The 17,203-nt window shown below is 47.1% G+C and overlaps 1 protein-coding gene across 1 annotated transcript in view; it reads left to right on the top strand.

Annotated features, from left to right (window-relative positions):
* The first annotated feature begins 3,932 nt into the window (after positions 1 to 3,932).
* Positions 3,933 to 17,203, top strand: part of gse1 (Gse1 coiled-coil protein) — a 456,459-nt gene continuing 443,188 nt past the window's right edge. Inside the window, exon 1 of the mRNA XM_036980868.1 lies at positions 3,933 to 6,900. Within this exon, the coding sequence (XP_036836763.1) occupies positions 4,285 to 6,900 (2,616 nt within the window). The 5' untranslated portion in view covers positions 3,933 to 4,284. The remainder of the gene's footprint in view (positions 6,901 to 17,203) is intronic.

Below are 17,203 nucleotides of genomic sequence, written 5' to 3'. Positions count from 1 at the left end.
AATGGAGAAGCTGAAATGTGTTGAGTCATTAAGTATCCAACCCCTTTGTTATGGCAAGCCTAAATAAGTAAAAAGTAAAGTAAAAATGTGTTTACCAAGTCACACAATACAGTAAGTTGCAAAGCTGCAATAATAGTGGTTAACAAGTATCTGTAAGGTCCCTAGTCGAACAGTGAATTTAAAACACAGATTCAGCCACAAAGAGGTTGTCGAATGCCTCATAAAGAAGGGCACCTATTGGTAGATGGGTAAACAACACAAAAAGAAGACATTGAATATCCCTTTGAGCATGGTGAAGTTATTGCTATCAATACACCCAATCACTACAAAGATACAAGCGTCCCTCTTAACTCAGTTGCCGGAGAGGAAAGAAACCGCTCAGGAGTTTCATCATGAGGCCAAAGCTGACTTTAAAACAGTTACAGAGTTTAATGGCTGTGATAGGAGAAAACTGTGGATGGATCAACAACATTGTGTTTACTCAACAACACTAACATAATTGACAGAGTGAAAAGATGGAAGGCTGTACAGAATAAAAATATTCCAAAACATACATCCAGTTTGCAACAAGGCACTAAAGTAATACTGCAAAAAATGTGGCAAAGCAATTCAGTTTTTGTCCTGAATACAAAGTGTTATGTTTGGGGCAAATCCAATACAACTCATTACTCTTCAAGCATAGTGGTGGCTGCATCACGTAATGGGTATGCTTGTAATCAGGACTAGGGAGTTGTTCATGATAAAAAATTATAGGAATGCCACTAAGTACAGGGAAATCCTAGAGGAAAACTTGGTTCAGTCTGCTCTCCATGAGACACTGGGAGGTGAATTCACCTTTCAGCAGGACAATAATAAGGCTAAATATACACAAGAGGTGTTCCTGAGTGGCCTGGTTAGCGTTTTGACTTAAATCAGCTTGAAAATCTATGGCAAGATTAATGACAATAAATATCAACCTGCTAGTTTTTGAGGGAATGACAAGAAGCGAATGAATGAGTTAGTGAAAAACAAATTGAATATTTGAATGAATGAACAAATGAATGAATGCATGTATAAATAAGATTGAGTGGTACTGGATAGCAGGGTTGGGTTCAATTCCATTTCAATTCCAGTCAATTCAGAAAGTGAACTAACCCTCATTGAAAAGCATTGAAGAGAATTTTAATTTTAGTGTGCTTCCTGAATTGACTGGAATTAAGATGGAATTGACCCCCAACCCTGTTGGATAGAGTGAGTGAATGAATAAAAGAATGAAACAACAAATTAATTAATAACGTATGTGAATGTATATTAAAAGATGATGATTAAAAGATGATGATGTCATTCTGCAGTGTCTCTCTGGGAGCTTCCCAGCAGAGAGCAGAGAGGGAGATGAACACTCACAGTTAACGAATCATGTCACAGCTCCATGAGAGAATGTTGAGTTAGAACGGACTCCTCCTGTTCTAAATATTCCCACCTGTCTTCTTAGGGTCTGTGGTAGGGAAAACACACGTACACTTTTCCTTGTGGTTAATTTGTGGCGTGTGTAATTTCAATGTGCATAATTGATTGACAGTCATTACTGTGTACACACACAAACACACACACTTTTCCTTCAGCAGGGAAGCAAACGACTTCCAAAACCACAGAGCCTCTGTTCACTGACACAACTATTTTGCCATGTTGGAGGGAAGTGAGCGGAACAGGGAGTCATGTCTGTGGGACAGGGAGGCTGTCACAGAGGAGCTGGGGTGTCATTCCGACCAGTTGGTTGCCAGTTTGGAGGGGAGATGTCTTCCAAATGACTGGGAGACAGCCAGTCACTCAGAGAGATGCACTGTGGTGTGATTATTAATATCTGGTTGGGTTGCCAGGTTGGAGAAGATTTAACAGAACAGGAAGTCAGAAAGAGAGACGATCTGGTGTGTCAGAGTAAGAGCTGGATGTGTTGCCATGTTGGAGAAGCTGGAGCAGAACAGGGAGGCAGACAAAGAGAGAATATCTGGTGTGTCAGAGTAAGAGCTGGATGTGTTGCCAGGTTGGAGAAGATGGAGCAGAACAGGAATTCAGAAAGAGAGACGATCTGGTGTGTCAGAGTAAGAGCTGGATGTGTTGCCATGTTGGAGAAGCTGGAGCAGAACAGGGAGGCAGACAAAGAGAGAAGCACCGTGGTGTCATCAAGATTAATGGAGAAGGGAAGCAGCCTCAGGGTGGCTCTTAAAGAGATGAGGGGATGATAGGACTGTGACTGCTTACAGGAGCAGAGCTGGCACAATGTAGGCTAGTTACAGACACACAGCTGGATTGACTGTCGTTACTGTTTATGTGTGTTATTGTTATTATGCTACACTGGTGTGAGTTTGAGTTAACTGGTTTGCACTGTGGAGTCCGAAGGGGTGTGTGTGTGTGTGTGTGTGTGTGTGTGTGTGTGTGTGTGTGTGTGTGTGTGTGTGTGTGTGTGTGTGTGTGTGTGTGTGTGTGTGTGTGTGTGTGTGTGAGAGAGAGAGAAAGAGCTCTGTGTGTGTGTTTGTGTGTTTGTGTGTGTGTGTGAGTGCGTGTGTGCGTGCGTGTGTGTGTGTGTGAGAGAAAGAGCTCTGTGTGTGTGTGTGTGTGTGTGTGTGTGCGTGTGTGTGTGCGTGTGCGTGTGAGAGAAAGAGCTCTCTGTGTGTGTTTGTGTGTGTGCGTGCGTGCGTGTGTGTGCGTGCGTGTGTGCGTGTGTGTGCGTGTGTGTGCATGCGTGTGTGTGTGTGTGCGTGTGTGTGTGTGTGTGCGTGCGCATGTACTTTCATGTCTCAAAGTCCTTTTAGCCTTTTGTTGCAGTGTGGCATCCGTTGGCTGCGTTCCAACTTACTGAACTGCTCCACATACAACATGTTCTCTTCATCCATGTGTGTGTGTTCATGATGATTGTTTTCATCTCTGTGAATGTGAATTAGTCCTGCACATTGCTTGCTGAGATCTGAAGGGGCTTGTCTGACACCAGACTGTGTGGTCCCTGTCAAGGTCTTCCATCCATACAGTGTAGAGGGGGGCTAGGCTGAACTTAATCCCCAAAACAGGTGTGGCTAGTGGGGCTGCACCCCACAGCCGTCCCCTGAGGATCCAGGACAAGTGGGAACTGTACAATACAGCTAACAGCCATAGACAAAATACAAGAGCCATTCTGTTTGAGCTGCACCACTTATTCCTGCAATGAAAGAAACATTGGGGAGAATTGGAAGAAGCAAACATATTTCAGATAAATGTTTTCAAGATTTTGACTGCCTGTGGTTATTATAATGATTCTGTTTTAAGAACAGATACAGATTCTGTTTCAATGTGTCATGCATCTTGCACAGCTCCCACAAATGCTTGAACAATGGCACACATTGTTCACCTCAGGATCCTGCTGCCTTACAAGTCTTTTCTTTCTCTTATAAATTATTCTGGCTGTTTATTATGGCGATACAACCTATTGTAATTAAATGAATAGTTTGTAACATTTAGCATAAAGTGTATATTTACATGGCAGCTATTACATGGGAAGTCGTGCAATGCAATATGTAGCCTGGTTTCTGGCGTGTGTAATTTCAATGTGCGTAAAATATGTCCATATATCAATAATGGCGTCTATGCATTACGTGTGAAAATGTTATCACGGGTATAGCAGTTTAAAACCAATACCTACTCTAATTATAAGCTAGGGCTATTCTAATCACACTGGAATTGAACATCAATAGGCCTACACAGTATTGCTTGATAAGATATGATTACGTTGAACTTTTTCTTCAAAAGATACGTAATTTGGATAAAAAATAATGAGACCCTCTTTTATCAGTTAGTTCTGCTGAGAAAGTTTGAATATGGGGGAGCAGCGGCGAGGGTATCTGAAAAGTGATCCAGTGAATTGGAGATGGCGCTGTGTACAGTGTGAGCGAGTTAACAGCCAAAGTTTTCAGAGCGCAGGAAAGTTCGTAGGAGAGGTGACCCGTGATTCTAACAAGAGTTTTCTTCTCACATTACCATCGGGTTCGCTGTCCTATACTGCGGACTGGAGACACTGCGTTTCTGCTCAATGTTTCATGGACGGTTTGAATAGATTATCTCTAACGGAATACTTGAAAGCCAGGAATTTAGTCTACGGTTCGCTGCCTGTTCTGCAGTGCTGCAGTTTCAATGGGCTATCGGCTATCTATTCACCGTGAGTAGGCTGAACGCGATACGCTGTCTTGTTGCATAGCCTACTTTTGTAAAGGTTTGAGTTTGTTAGAATGAATTGCGCTTTTGGTATTATGTCATGTAGTCTGGGGTGTTTTTAGAACTATGAATGACCCCCGTGACAAGGATTTAATACCGATATCTCGGAAACACCGATTCATGGCTGCAATAATGCCCGGGGACGAGAGCCCATCGCATGGCAACACTTCCAGGGCTGATCGGAATGGGATAGGATTGGTTCACTGTTTTATTTGTGGAAGCGGCGTTTCGCCCGGAAAAGAATTGAGATTACAAGTGAAATATCCGAAAGAGAATGGTCCGTTTTTCCCGTTTTTACAAAACCAAGAGCCAGCGCCAGGGGCATGTGAAGTCAGCCCGGATGGACACGCTACGGTGTGCGCCGTGTGCCACTGTTTTCTGGGGGAGCAGTGGAACTCGTTCGAGCGAACTAGGACACCAATAGAGAAGCGTATGTACTGGCTGAAGAGGCCGTACCAGTGCGACTCTCGGCGGATACCACAGGAGTGGAACATCTCCTATGACCTGGAGAGGAGAATCAGTGTCAGCAGCCAGAATTACGACGGGAACGAGTCAGATTTCTCCTCTTTCTCGGAAAACGAGAACATGTCAGACCAAGAACTGGATTTAGTAGACCGCGCCGGTGTGAGCAAGGAGAAGTACAAAACATCTGCCAACAGCAGCAAAACTCCCAGAGACGGTAGCAGGAAGAACAACAACAGTGTTATCAGTGTTAAAAACAGCCCTGACTCTCAACGGGCTATCCGCTATCCGGTTGGTGTCTACCAGGCACAGGACTCGCCGAAATCGGATAGTGCCATGCCGTCCAGGCGCGGTGCTAAAATTATGAATCATGTCTCTCAATCATCATTATCTCTGTCCCAAGAGATTGTGTCCCAGAGATACTATGACAGCTCTCACGTCGACACACCTGTGCAGGACAACGGGATCATTATGCGCAACAGGCAGTGGCTAGCGGAGGGGAATGTCAGACACGCTGACCCGCGCCCTCTCCAACGCGCTGCTGACAGCAGCTGTAGCTTAACCAGGCATCCCTCCCTCATATTCCACCAGAAAGGAGAGGATCTCGCTGACGCTGCCGACGGGCTATCACCCATTGGCACCACTGTCACCTCTAGGCGCGACGCAGCAGCACCTAGAGAAAGTGTTCCGGGTAGGTTTACAGCCTCTGACAACTCTGACAACGACCATGAGATCAATATAACCAGTGACGACGACCGCGAGGTGTTTGAAGCAGCTGGCAGCAGCAGAGAGAGGGTATTGGCCCTGCTGAGACCACCCAGGGACGCAGCCGGGAGGGTCATTGCCATGCCCCAGAGTGGTGCCAGTGGGGGTGCCAACAGGAGTACCAGTCCCGAGGAGTGTGTGTGTTACATCTGTGGCAGCGGGATGTGGCAGGGCGGGAGGTTCCGTGTGTCTGTGCAGAAGCAGGAGAGGGCAGCCAGCGAGCCCTTCTTCCCCTTCCTGTGGTTACACAGCCCTCCCCCTGGCGCCATGCCCCTCACCCCGGGGGGCACCACCCTGGTCTGTGCCAGCTGCCACACCTCCCTCATGCAGCAGTGGCAGGGCTTCCAGCTGGCCGACGTGCCCGTTCTCCAGCGCCTCTACGTGGTCCCCCTCAACCAGGGCTCCTCCACCCCTGCACCAGCCTCGGGCCACCCTCCCTACCTCACTCCCCAGGAAAGGCACCCCTCAGAGCCCCCGGACCGCCTACCTAAGTCTCAGGCTTCCTGTGAGGCCTGTTTCCTCTGTGGCCAGGAGTGCGGGCGGGATGTGAGGGTGGCACATGCACGGGCCGGCGTGGGCAAAGCCCGCGGTGCCATGTATTTCCCCTTCATCAACCTGCTGCCGTGCCCGCCTAGTGCCCAGGGAGTGAGGAACGGCCGGGTGCACTGCTGTCCTCCATGCTACGCCATCCTGGAGGAGATCTGGGGGGCGTACCGCCTCAGCCTCAGTGAGGACCTCATCACCTCTGTCACCTCCTTCCTGGGGAGGTACCACGCAGCGCTGGCCACGGGGGGAGCCGGACTGGCCCATTCCCAAAAGCGGGTGTCCTCCTCTTCCTCTGGCCATGGTGCGTCTGTATCAGTGTGTTACCTGTGTGGGGCAGAGCTAGGGGTCGGGGGGGAGTTCCAACTCCATGTCAACCCTCCCGGGCGCTGTGGAGAGAGAGAGCCCTTCTTTCCCTTCCTCACCATCCACCCCCCCGCTCCCCGCGCCAAACCTGCCGATGCCACCGGCCTGGTGTCAGCCTGTGCCCTCTGCTATCACGACCTGCATGCCCAGTGGGCTCAACATGAGAGCCAGGGTTCTGCCACCCCCAGCTCTACAGCCCCAGGCCCAGCCTCCTCCACCCCCCAGCCGGCCAGCTCTCCCTGGGCCAGACAGTACAGCTGCGAGGCCTTTGTGTGCTTCTTCTGCAGACAGGAGCAGAGGCGTCAGGGGGGGCTGTGTGCGGTCACAGTGGCCAGGCTGCCTGTGTTCCTGTACGCCCCACGCGGGCGCCGCACCCTCCTGGTGGATGATGGGAGGAAGCTGGTGATTGGCTCGTGTGTTGAATGTAAGTCCATGGTGCTGGCGGGACAGAGCATGCAGCAGGAGAGAGACAGGGACGGGGAGGGACAGGGAGACGGGAGGACAGAGACAGAGTCACCTCCCCCTACATCACGCCCCAGACACAAGGTAAGACACAGGTAGCTCCACAGGAGCAGTTTGTATGCGGTCCGCAGCACCATGCTTCTCGGCTGAGCCACAGGGGTTTCCAGGAAGTGTGCAGATGTTTGATGCTCAAAGTTGACTATTGTGGGTGTGTTGTATATTTTAGTGGTGCAGTATGCATCCTTTTCAGTAGATTGTGTGCTTGTTCATGTCTGTTAGCTATTGGTTTGTGTAACCTAACTTGATATTTGTGGATGATTTCAGTCCTATAATAATTAAGTGCGCCCGTGCCTGTCTGTGTGTGTAGGTGGGGTTTATTATGGACCAGTGTTCACGGCTGTTATTGCTATTCTCCCCCATTATGGGAAAGCTGCTCTGAAACAGGGAGAAGTGAGAGTTGGTGTGTTCTCGAGTGTTATGGTTGTGTGTGTGTGTGTGTGTATGCGCACACATGTGTGTGTGTTCCTTTAGCTCTCTGACTGGCAGGGGAGTGAGCAGTGTTAGCAGGGGATCCGTACAGCATCGGCGCCCGTCGTTAGACAAACAAACATTTGGATCAGAACTCTAACAGTAAACAACACAGAAAGACCGGGGGGATTTCAAGGCCACCACTGGCCTCGTTTTCTTCTTGTGTGTTTACATGTTTGTGTTTCTGGCCAAGTCTGCTTGTTTTTGTACATTGTTTTGCTGTATACAGGATTCCATACGTTAGTGCTGTGTTTGTGTGTGTGTGTGTGTGTGTGTGTGTGTGTGTGTGTGTGTGTGTGTGTGTGCGAGGCTACTACAGATTGTATCCTTTATCAGATCAACTAGAGACGGCTGATATCCACTAATGATAATAACAGTTTCCTCTGTGTCAGGAACAGCTGTGAACTCTCTATTAGACAGTGTGGTGTAATGATCATGTCTGTTTTATAAATCCTGCTCTATCCAGTGTAAATATAGAGCAGAGACTCATCCAGTCATGTGTCAGTCTTACTGTAGTGTGTGTGTGTGTGTGTGTGTGTGTGTGTGTGTGTGTGTGTGTGTGTGTGTGTGTGTGTGTAATCATGCAGTGGCTGATTCAGTGCTGCTGTCGCTGTTCCTGGAAGTACAGTCTATGTGGTCCAGATGGAGGTCTTCACAGAACCAGACCTCTACTCTCTCTCATGAATAAATGAATGGAAAAAGGAGAATAGGTCTTGTAGATGAACTTGTAGCGATAGACCTTGTTCCACGGAGGCCACAGCAGCAGTTGCTGTTGCTACTAATTACACAACTGCTACCGAGATGAATGTATCAAAGAAAAAGCTATGTCTGCAACTCTGGTAGGCTCCCATGGTGATTTAATCAGACGCACAAAAAATACAATGTTTTTGATCCGAGTTGGATCTTCGTCAGGTCATATAGCACTGTGAAAACCACCTACTGAAGTAACCTCTAGAGCAGGGATGGGCAACTCCAGTCCTCTGGGGTGTCACACTTTTCCCCCATCCCTAGCAAACACAACCGATGAAACTAATTGCATTCTAAAATGAAGGTCATGATTAGTTGATTATTGGAGTTAGATGTGTTAGCTGTTAGTTGAAGTGTGTGATTAAAGTGGGACTGCAGATGGAGAGCTGTGGAAGAGTAGAGGAAGAGAGGAGGGAGAGAGAGAGAAAGGAGAGAGAGGAGGGAGAGCGGAGAGAGAGGGGAGGTAGAGAGGAAGGAGAGAGGAGAGAGAAGGAAGAGAGGAGGAAGAGAGAAGGGAGAGAGAAGGGAGAGAGGAGGAAGAAAGGATGGTGGGAGAAGGAAGAGAGGAGGAAGAGAGGAGAGAAGAGAGGAGGGAGAGAGGAGGGAGAGTGGAGGTAGAGTGGAGGAAGAAAGGATGGTGGGAGAAGGAAGAGAGGAGAGAAGAGAGGAGGGAGAGAGGAGGTAGAGTGGAGGGAGAGAGGAGGGAGAGAGGAGGTAGAGTGGATGGAGAGAGGAGGGAGAGAGGAGGAAAAGAAGAGGAACAAGGTCTTCATTAAGGTACACTGTTGGGACTAGAGTTGATGAAGGAATCACACAATACCTTTTCTCATGCTGCAAGAATGCATGTTTAGATTGATGCTACTCAACAGAGCAACATTTACAGTGTGAAACAGAGAGATGCTCAACCTCATAATCAAAGATGATCATTCTCTGCGTGTGATTCATTTTATTGTTGTAAGAACACCCGTGGAGGTCGTTCAGCTGTCCTGTACTCTTTCTCTCTCTCTCAATTTAAGGGCTTTATTGGCATGGAAAACACGTTAACATTGCAAAGTAAGTGAAGTAAATATCAAACAAAAGTGAAATAAACAATAACAATGAACAGTAAACATTACACTCACAAAAGTTCCAAAAGAATAAAGACATTTCACATGCCATATTATGGCAATATACAGTGTTGTAGCGATGTGCAAATAGTTCAAGTCCAAAAGGGGAAGAAAATAAACATAAATATGTATTTAATGTATTTACAATGGTGTTTGTTCTTCACTGGTTTCCCTTTTCTTGTGGCAACAGGTCACAAATCTTACTGCTGTGATGGCACACTGTGGTATTTCACCCAGTAGATATGGAAGTTTATCAAAATTGGGTTTGTTTTCAAATTCTTTGGCGCTGTGTAGTCTGAGGGAAAAATGTGTCTTTAATATGGTCATACATTTGTCATGAGATTAGGAAGTGCAGCTCAGTTTCCACCTCTCTCTTTCTCTGTCTAGTCCACTCTGTTTTTCTGTGATCATCAGGTATGTAACTATATATCAGATCACACCCTCAGAGACAAAGCTAGATCAGAATCCCGGAGCAGGCTTACTTGGTGTGGGGGGGTAATGAGGCTTACTTGGTGTGGGGGATAATGAGGCTTACTTGGTGTGGGGGGTAATGAGGCTTACTTGGTGTGGGGGTAATGAGGCTTACTTGGTGTGGGGGGTAATGAGGTTTACTTGGTGTGGGGGATAATGAGGCTTACTTGGTGTGGGGGGCAATGAGGCTTACTTGGTGTGGGGGGGTAATGAGGCTAACTTGGTGTGGGGGATAATGAGGATTACTTGGTGTGGGGGATAATGAGGTTTACTTGGTGTGGGGGGGGGGGTAATGAGGCTTACTTGGTGTGGGGGGTAATGAGGCTTACTTGGTGTGGGGGATAATGATGCTTACTTGGTGTGGGGGGGGGGTAATGAGGCTTACTTGGTGTGGGGGATAATGAGGTTTACTTGGTGTGGGGGGGGGGTAATGCGGCTTACTTGGTGTGGGGGGTAATGAGGCTTACTTGGTGTGGGGAGGGGTAATGAGGCTTACTTGGTGTGGGGAGGGGTAATGATGCTTACTTGGTGTGGGGAGGGGTAATGAGGCTTACTTGGTGTGGGGGGGGGGTAATGAGGCTTACTTGGTGTGGGGGGGGGGTAATGAGGCTTACTTGGTGTGGGGGGGGGTAAATGAGGCTTACTTGGTGTGGGGGGGGGTAATGAGGCTTACTTGGTGTGGGGGGTAATGGTGTCGTGGTATGTGAGGGATTTGAGGAGTCTGAGGGGGTGCAGGTGACAGAGCTGCTTTTGGCCTGGGCCAGGCAATGACCTCATGGCTGAGGAAGTGTTTAGAGGGGCTGAGTGTGTGTGAGAGAGCCGGGGTGTGAGAGGGGCTGAAAGGGGGCGGTGGGGGCTTGGGAGAAACAGGTGCCGTGTCCTCCAGTGAGACGCTATCTGCCCCAGAGAAGAACTGTCATCGCTCTCATGTCACCAGAGGAGAACCCATCTGCTTCCCCTGACCCCACCCCCACCCCCTCTCCTTCTCACCCCTTCCCTCTTTCCTTCCCTCTCCTCTGTGCTCTCCCTTGCCCTCTCCTTCCCTCTCTCCTCCTTCCTCCTTTATCTCTAAAAAACAGAGGGAGGAGAAAGTGTGGGAGAAAAACAGGGTGAATATGTAGAGAAGGGATGAGAAAAGGAACCACAAAGGAACGGGTTGACTTTGTCTTTTAGCTAGGCCTTCTTCATGTTTAGATATTTGCACTAAGAATGGCATAATCAAGTTACGTTGTAAAACAGTAGAGGGAGGGGCTGGGTTCTGCCTATGCACCTGCCTTCACCTACTGATGAGTACCTGCACTGTGGTGTGTGTGTTGCGTGCATATGTGCATGTGTGTCATTTATTGTACCTTGTTAAAATTAGGTTTTCCTGTCCGATTCCTCGTTAAGATCTCAATAAGGTCTAAATTAGCCCACGAAATGAGACCTGCTACTGCTACTGTCTGCGTTTTAATATAGTAGACTCCAACACACACACACACACACACACACACACACACACACACACACACACACACACACACACGCTGCTGTTACTCTGTTAATTATCTATCCTAATTGCCTAATCACTTTTACCCCTACCTACATGTACATGTTACCTCCATTTGTCTTACTTTTGAACTCTGCATTGTTGGGAAAGGGCTCGTAAGCATTTCACTGTAAAGTCTACACCTGTTGTATTCGGCTCATGTGACAAATACAATTTCATTTGACACACACACACGCAAGCTGGATGGATGGTTAACATGTTCCTTGAGTGTAAAATGCATGTTGAACGTGACCTCTGACTTCCCTGTCAGACTCTGTAGACCATCACTAGACCATCACTAAACCACCACTAGACCACCACTAAACCACCACTAGACCACCACTAGACCACCACTAAACCACCACTAGACCACCACTATACCACCACTAGACCACTACTAAACCACCACTAGACCACCACTAGACCACCACTACACCACCACTAGACCACCACTAGACCACTACTAAACCACCACTAAACCACCACTAGACCACCACTAGACCACCACTAGACCACCACTAGACCACTACTAAACCACCACTAAACCACCACTAGACCACCACTAGACCACCACTAAACCACCACTAGACCACCACTAGACCACCACTAAACCACCACTAGACCACCACTAGACCACCACTAAACCACCACTAGACCACCACTAGACCACCACTAGACCACCAATGGACCACCACTAGACCACCACTAGACCACTACTAAAACACCACTAGACCACCACTAAACCACCACTAGACCACCACTATACCACCACTAAACCACCACTAGACCACCACTAGACCACCACTAGACCACCACTAAACCACCACTAGACCACCACTAGACCACTACTAAACCACCACTAAACCACCACTAGACCACCACTAGACCACCACTAAACCACCACTAGACCACCACTAGACCACCACTAGACCACCACTAGACCACCACTAAACCACCACTAGACCACCACTATACCACCAATAGACCACCACTAGACCACCACTAGACCACCACTAGACCATCACTAGACCACCACTAAACCGCCACTAGACCACCACTAGACCACCACTAAACCGCCACTAGACCACCACTAGACCACCATTAGACCACCACTATACCACCACTAGACCACCACTAGACCACCACTAAACCACCACTAGACCACCACTAAACCACCACTAGATCACCACTAGACCACCAATAGACCACCACTAGACCACCACTAGACCACTACTAAACCACCACTAGACCACCACTAAACCACCACTAGACCACCACTATACCACCAATAGACCACCACTAGACCACCACTAAACCACCACTAGACCACCACTAAACCACCACTAGACCACCACTATACCACCACTAGACCACCACTAGACCACCACTAGACCACCACTAAACCACCACTAGACCACCACTAAACCACCACTAGACCACCACTATAAAACCAATGGACCACCACTAGACCACCACTAAACCACCACTATACCACCACTAGACCACCACTAGACCACCACTAAACCACCACTAGACCACCACTAGACCACCACTAGACCACCACTAAACCACCACTAAACCACCACTAGACCACCACTAGACCACCACTAGACCACCACTAGACCACCACTAAACCACCACTAAACCACCACTATAAAACCAATGGACCACCACTAGACCATCACTAAACCACCACTAGACCACCACTAAACCACCACTATACCACCACTAGACCACCACTAAACCACCACTAGACCACCACTAGACCACCACTAGACCACCACCAGAATGTCTAATTGGAGTCATACACATCCAACCAACCAGGCTTCAGGTCAAGGGGCCAATCCCATCCTAACTTCACACCATTTTGATGAACAAATTTGAATGAAATTAAAATAGCCTATTTGACTTGTGGCGATAAAATAATACTTTGTTAGTATAAGTATGATAGAGACGACTAAGGAAACGAAAACACTCTCAGTATGTCACTGGTATGGTTGTGTTGTTTTTGCTTCTAAAGTCAAGGACACGATGATCAATGTCCTACTACACTCAGTGGAGCCAACCTAGAGATGACAAGGGATCACCCACACACCTGTGTGTGTGTGTGTGTGTGTATCTTTCTATGGTGGTCTGCTGAGGCTCTGTTCTGGGTGGCTGATTATCATTGACCCGTAGGAAAAGTGGAGACAGGTTTCTGCGTCTGAGCTCAATCAGTGTGCCACTGTCTGTCTGTGTTTCTGTTCAGAAATTAATGTAGGGTTCAGTTATTATATGTGTGTAAATGTGGCCGTGATGTATACATTTGAATGTGTGTGTGTGTTCTGTGTGTGTGTTCTGTGTGTGTGTGTGTTTGGAAAGAGTATGTTCTCACTGCACGGCCCATATCCTGTGAAGGAGGTATTTGCTGTCACAGGAAAAACATTCTGGCATCGTGACACTGTCGCCTGCAAAGATTTATTACTGAGAGGAGAGGGGGAGGGAGGGAGGGAGGGAGAGGGGGAGTCTGGGGTGGGGGAGTTGACAGGAAGGTTGTGTGTGTGTGTGGGGGGGGGGGGGGGGGGGGGGGGAGGGGGGGGGGGTAATCAGAAATAGAAAGGTAGAGGTGGTACCTATACCAATAACCTATCACAGTCTCCATGTTTCTCAAATGTCAAATTTGGAAGGTGTTAGAAATGTCAAGTTTCTAAGTGTTTAAGGTTAAGTTTAGGCACTAACTCTGTGTGGTTAAGGTAAGGGTTAAGGTTTGGGATAGGCCTAAAACAAAAATCTCAAAAACAACTTTCTCTGGATTCGAACATTCAACCTTTTGCACCAGAGGCAGATGTTTACCTACTTGAAGGTAACAGCGCTCACTGTTGCCCCTACTGGTCCGTTTCCACATCATCTCCTGACATCCTCAGACGTGGATGAACGTCTAGTATTGACTTATGATACCTGTACACTGCAAGAGCATTGAAAGCAGTGGAGCAGAGGGGAAGGACAAAGGGAGGGATGGAAAATACTAGATAATAGGCAGTCAAAGACAAACAGCGAAGAGGAGCAGTGAGACAGGACTTTATGTCTCAGAGATGGGAGATGAGAGGAGGGGAGTTAGTGGGATCTGTAGTCCAGCCAAAGAGAACAGAGCAGAATGGAATCCCATTTCTCATTAATACATCATAAAGGGTCACTGCAGGAAATACTACATTATCCAGGGGACCACAGGGGAGGGCTGTCTCTGTGGAGAGAATGGAACTCTAAGGTTATGTTTGTGTAAGTGTGTTGGTACAGTGCCTTGCGAAAGTATTCAGCCCCCTTGAACTTTGTGACCTTTTGCCACATTTCAGGCTTCAAACATAAAGATATAAAACTGTATTTTTTTGTGAAGAATCAACAACAAGTGGGACACAATCATGAAGTGGAACGACATTTATTGGATATTTCAAACTTTTTTAACAAATCAAAAACTGAAAAATTGGGCGTGCAAAATGATTCAGCCCCCTTAAGTTAATACTTTGTAGCGCCACCTTTTGCTGCGATTACAGCTGTAAGTCGCTTGGGGTATGTCTCTATCAGTTTTGCACATCGAGAGACTGACATTTTTTCCCATTCCTCCTTGCAAAACAGCTCGAGCTCAGTGAGGTTGGATGGAGAGCATTTGTGAACAGCAGTTTTCAGTTCTTTCCACAGATTCTCGATTGGATTCAGGTCTGGACTTTGACTTGGCCATTCTAACACCTGGATATGTTTATTTTTGAACCATTCCATTGTAGATTTTGCTTTATGTTTTGGATCATTGTCTTGTTGGAAGACAAATCTCCGTCCCAGTCTCAGGTCTTTTGCAGACTCCATCAGGTTTTCTTTCAGAATGGTCCTGTATTTGGCTCCATCCATCTTCCCATCAATTTTAACCATCTTCCCTGTCCCTGCTGAAGAAAAGCAGGCCCAAACCATGATGCTGCCACCACCATGTTTGACAGTGGAGATGGTGTGTTCAGCTGTGTTGCTTTTACGCCAAACATAACGTTTTGCATTGTTGCCAAAAAGTTCAATTTTGGTTTCATCTGACCAGAGCACCTTCTTCCACATGTTTGGTGTGTCTCCCAGGTGGCTTGTGGCAAACTTTAAACAACACTTTTTATGGATATCTTTAAGAAATGGCTTTCTTCTTGTCACTCTTCCACAAAGGCCAGATTTGTGCAATATACGACTGATTGTTGTCCTATGGACAGAGTCTCCCACCTCAGCTGTAGATCTCTGCAGTTCATCCAGAGTGATCATGGGCCTCTTGGCTGCATCTCTGATCAGTCTTCTCCTTGTATGAGCTGAAAGTTTAGAGGGACGGCCAGGTCTTGGTAGATTTGCAGTGGTCTGATACTCCTTCCATTTCAATATTATCGCTTGCACAGTGCTCCTTGGGATGTTTAAAGCTTGGGAAATCTTTTTGTATCCAAATCCGGCTTTAAACTTCTTCACAACAGTATCTCGGACCTGCCTGGTGTGTTCCTTGTTTTAACGGACCTCTGAGACTATCACAGTGCAGGTGCATTTATACGGAGACTTGATTACACACAGGTGGATTGTATTTATCATCATTAGTCATTTAGGTCAACATTGGATCATTCAGAGATCCTCACTGAACTTCTGGAGAGAGTTTGCTGCACTGAAAGTAAAGGGGCTGAATAATTTTGCACGCCCAATTTTTCAGTTTTTGATTTGTTAAAAAAGTTTGAAATATCCAATAAATGTCGTTCCACTTCATGATTGTGTCCCACTTGTTGTTGATTCTTCACAAAAAAATACAGTTTTATATCTTTATGTTTAAAGCCTGAAATGTGGCAAAAGGTCGCAAAGTTCAAGGGGGCTGAATACTTTCGCAAGGCACTGTATGTGTGTTTTGTGTACCTGAGTGTGTACGCATGTTTGTGAGCCTGTGTGTGTTTGCCTGTGTTTTTGTGTGTTTGCCTGTGTGTGTGTGTGTGTGTGTGTGTGTGTGTGTGTGTGTGTGTGTGTGTGTGTGTGTGCCTGTGTTTAGGGTTTGTGGTCTGGTATTTTGATGTGGTTCCTACAGGGACTAACCCCCAGGGCTGTTTGACACATTGTCAGTCTGCTAGAGTCTGAACACACTGGTTCGCTGGATGTTCCCCAATGCTAGAAGGGGTTCCCCAAGTGAAAAAGGTTTGAACCCCTGTTCTAGAGCAGCTAACAAGACCCCTGTCCCACTCACTGGACCAATGCATAGACAGAAGGACTTCTATAGTCACAAACAGCAGACAGGGTTGTGTTTTTGGCTTGACAGACACTGGGCTGGCTCCGCATTATCGGAGCCAGCATTGGCATTGATAAAGGAAATTACAGTTCAGATAAATGACATTCAATTTAATGATTTTATTTTTTTATAGTCAACATAAGTGATGCTAGTTATGCATTTGAAGTAGTCTATGGGTCAACTTAAAATACACATGCATATCTTATTCATAAATCATATTGATGTCATTCACAACATTATAGTTCCAAGTACATATCTTAAGTTAGGATTGAGCCATGAGAGGCTGAATTCTCCAGTAGACAGCTGGCAGAGTCTGACGGACTGGTTGGCGTTTCAGATGGAATCCACAGCTATTTCTGGGGATTTATTTCACAGCTCCTGAAGGGGGATTTTCATTCAGCTCTCTGAGGCTGGAAGACACCACACTCCTGGGGGTCGACCGCTCAGGGTGTGTGTGTGTGTGTGTCTGTGTGTGATAGAGATTAGCCTGCAGTGCATGCTTCATTCCTGCCAATATCTCTATAACATTATATCAAATGACCCAGATCCCAGCACTGATCCAACTAGAAACATCCAGATTTCAACAGGACTTAGAACCGTCTCTCTCCGTCGCTGCTTGTGTCTTCACTGTCTTACTCCTCATCACTCAAAAAGAGGGTGTCTCATACCCCCTGCCAAATAGAACACCCTTCAATCCCTCCTCCCTCCCTCACTAACAGCTGCTCCACTGTTCCGCTGTTCCTGTGTTAGCTGGGC

This window comes from Oncorhynchus mykiss, chromosome 6 (assembly GCF_013265735.2).
Source record: "Oncorhynchus mykiss isolate Arlee chromosome 6, USDA_OmykA_1.1, whole genome shotgun sequence".
In the NCBI taxonomy this organism is placed as follows: Eukaryota; Metazoa; Chordata; class Actinopteri; order Salmoniformes; family Salmonidae; genus Oncorhynchus; species Oncorhynchus mykiss.
This window is presented reverse-complemented; position numbering and strand designations above follow the sequence as displayed.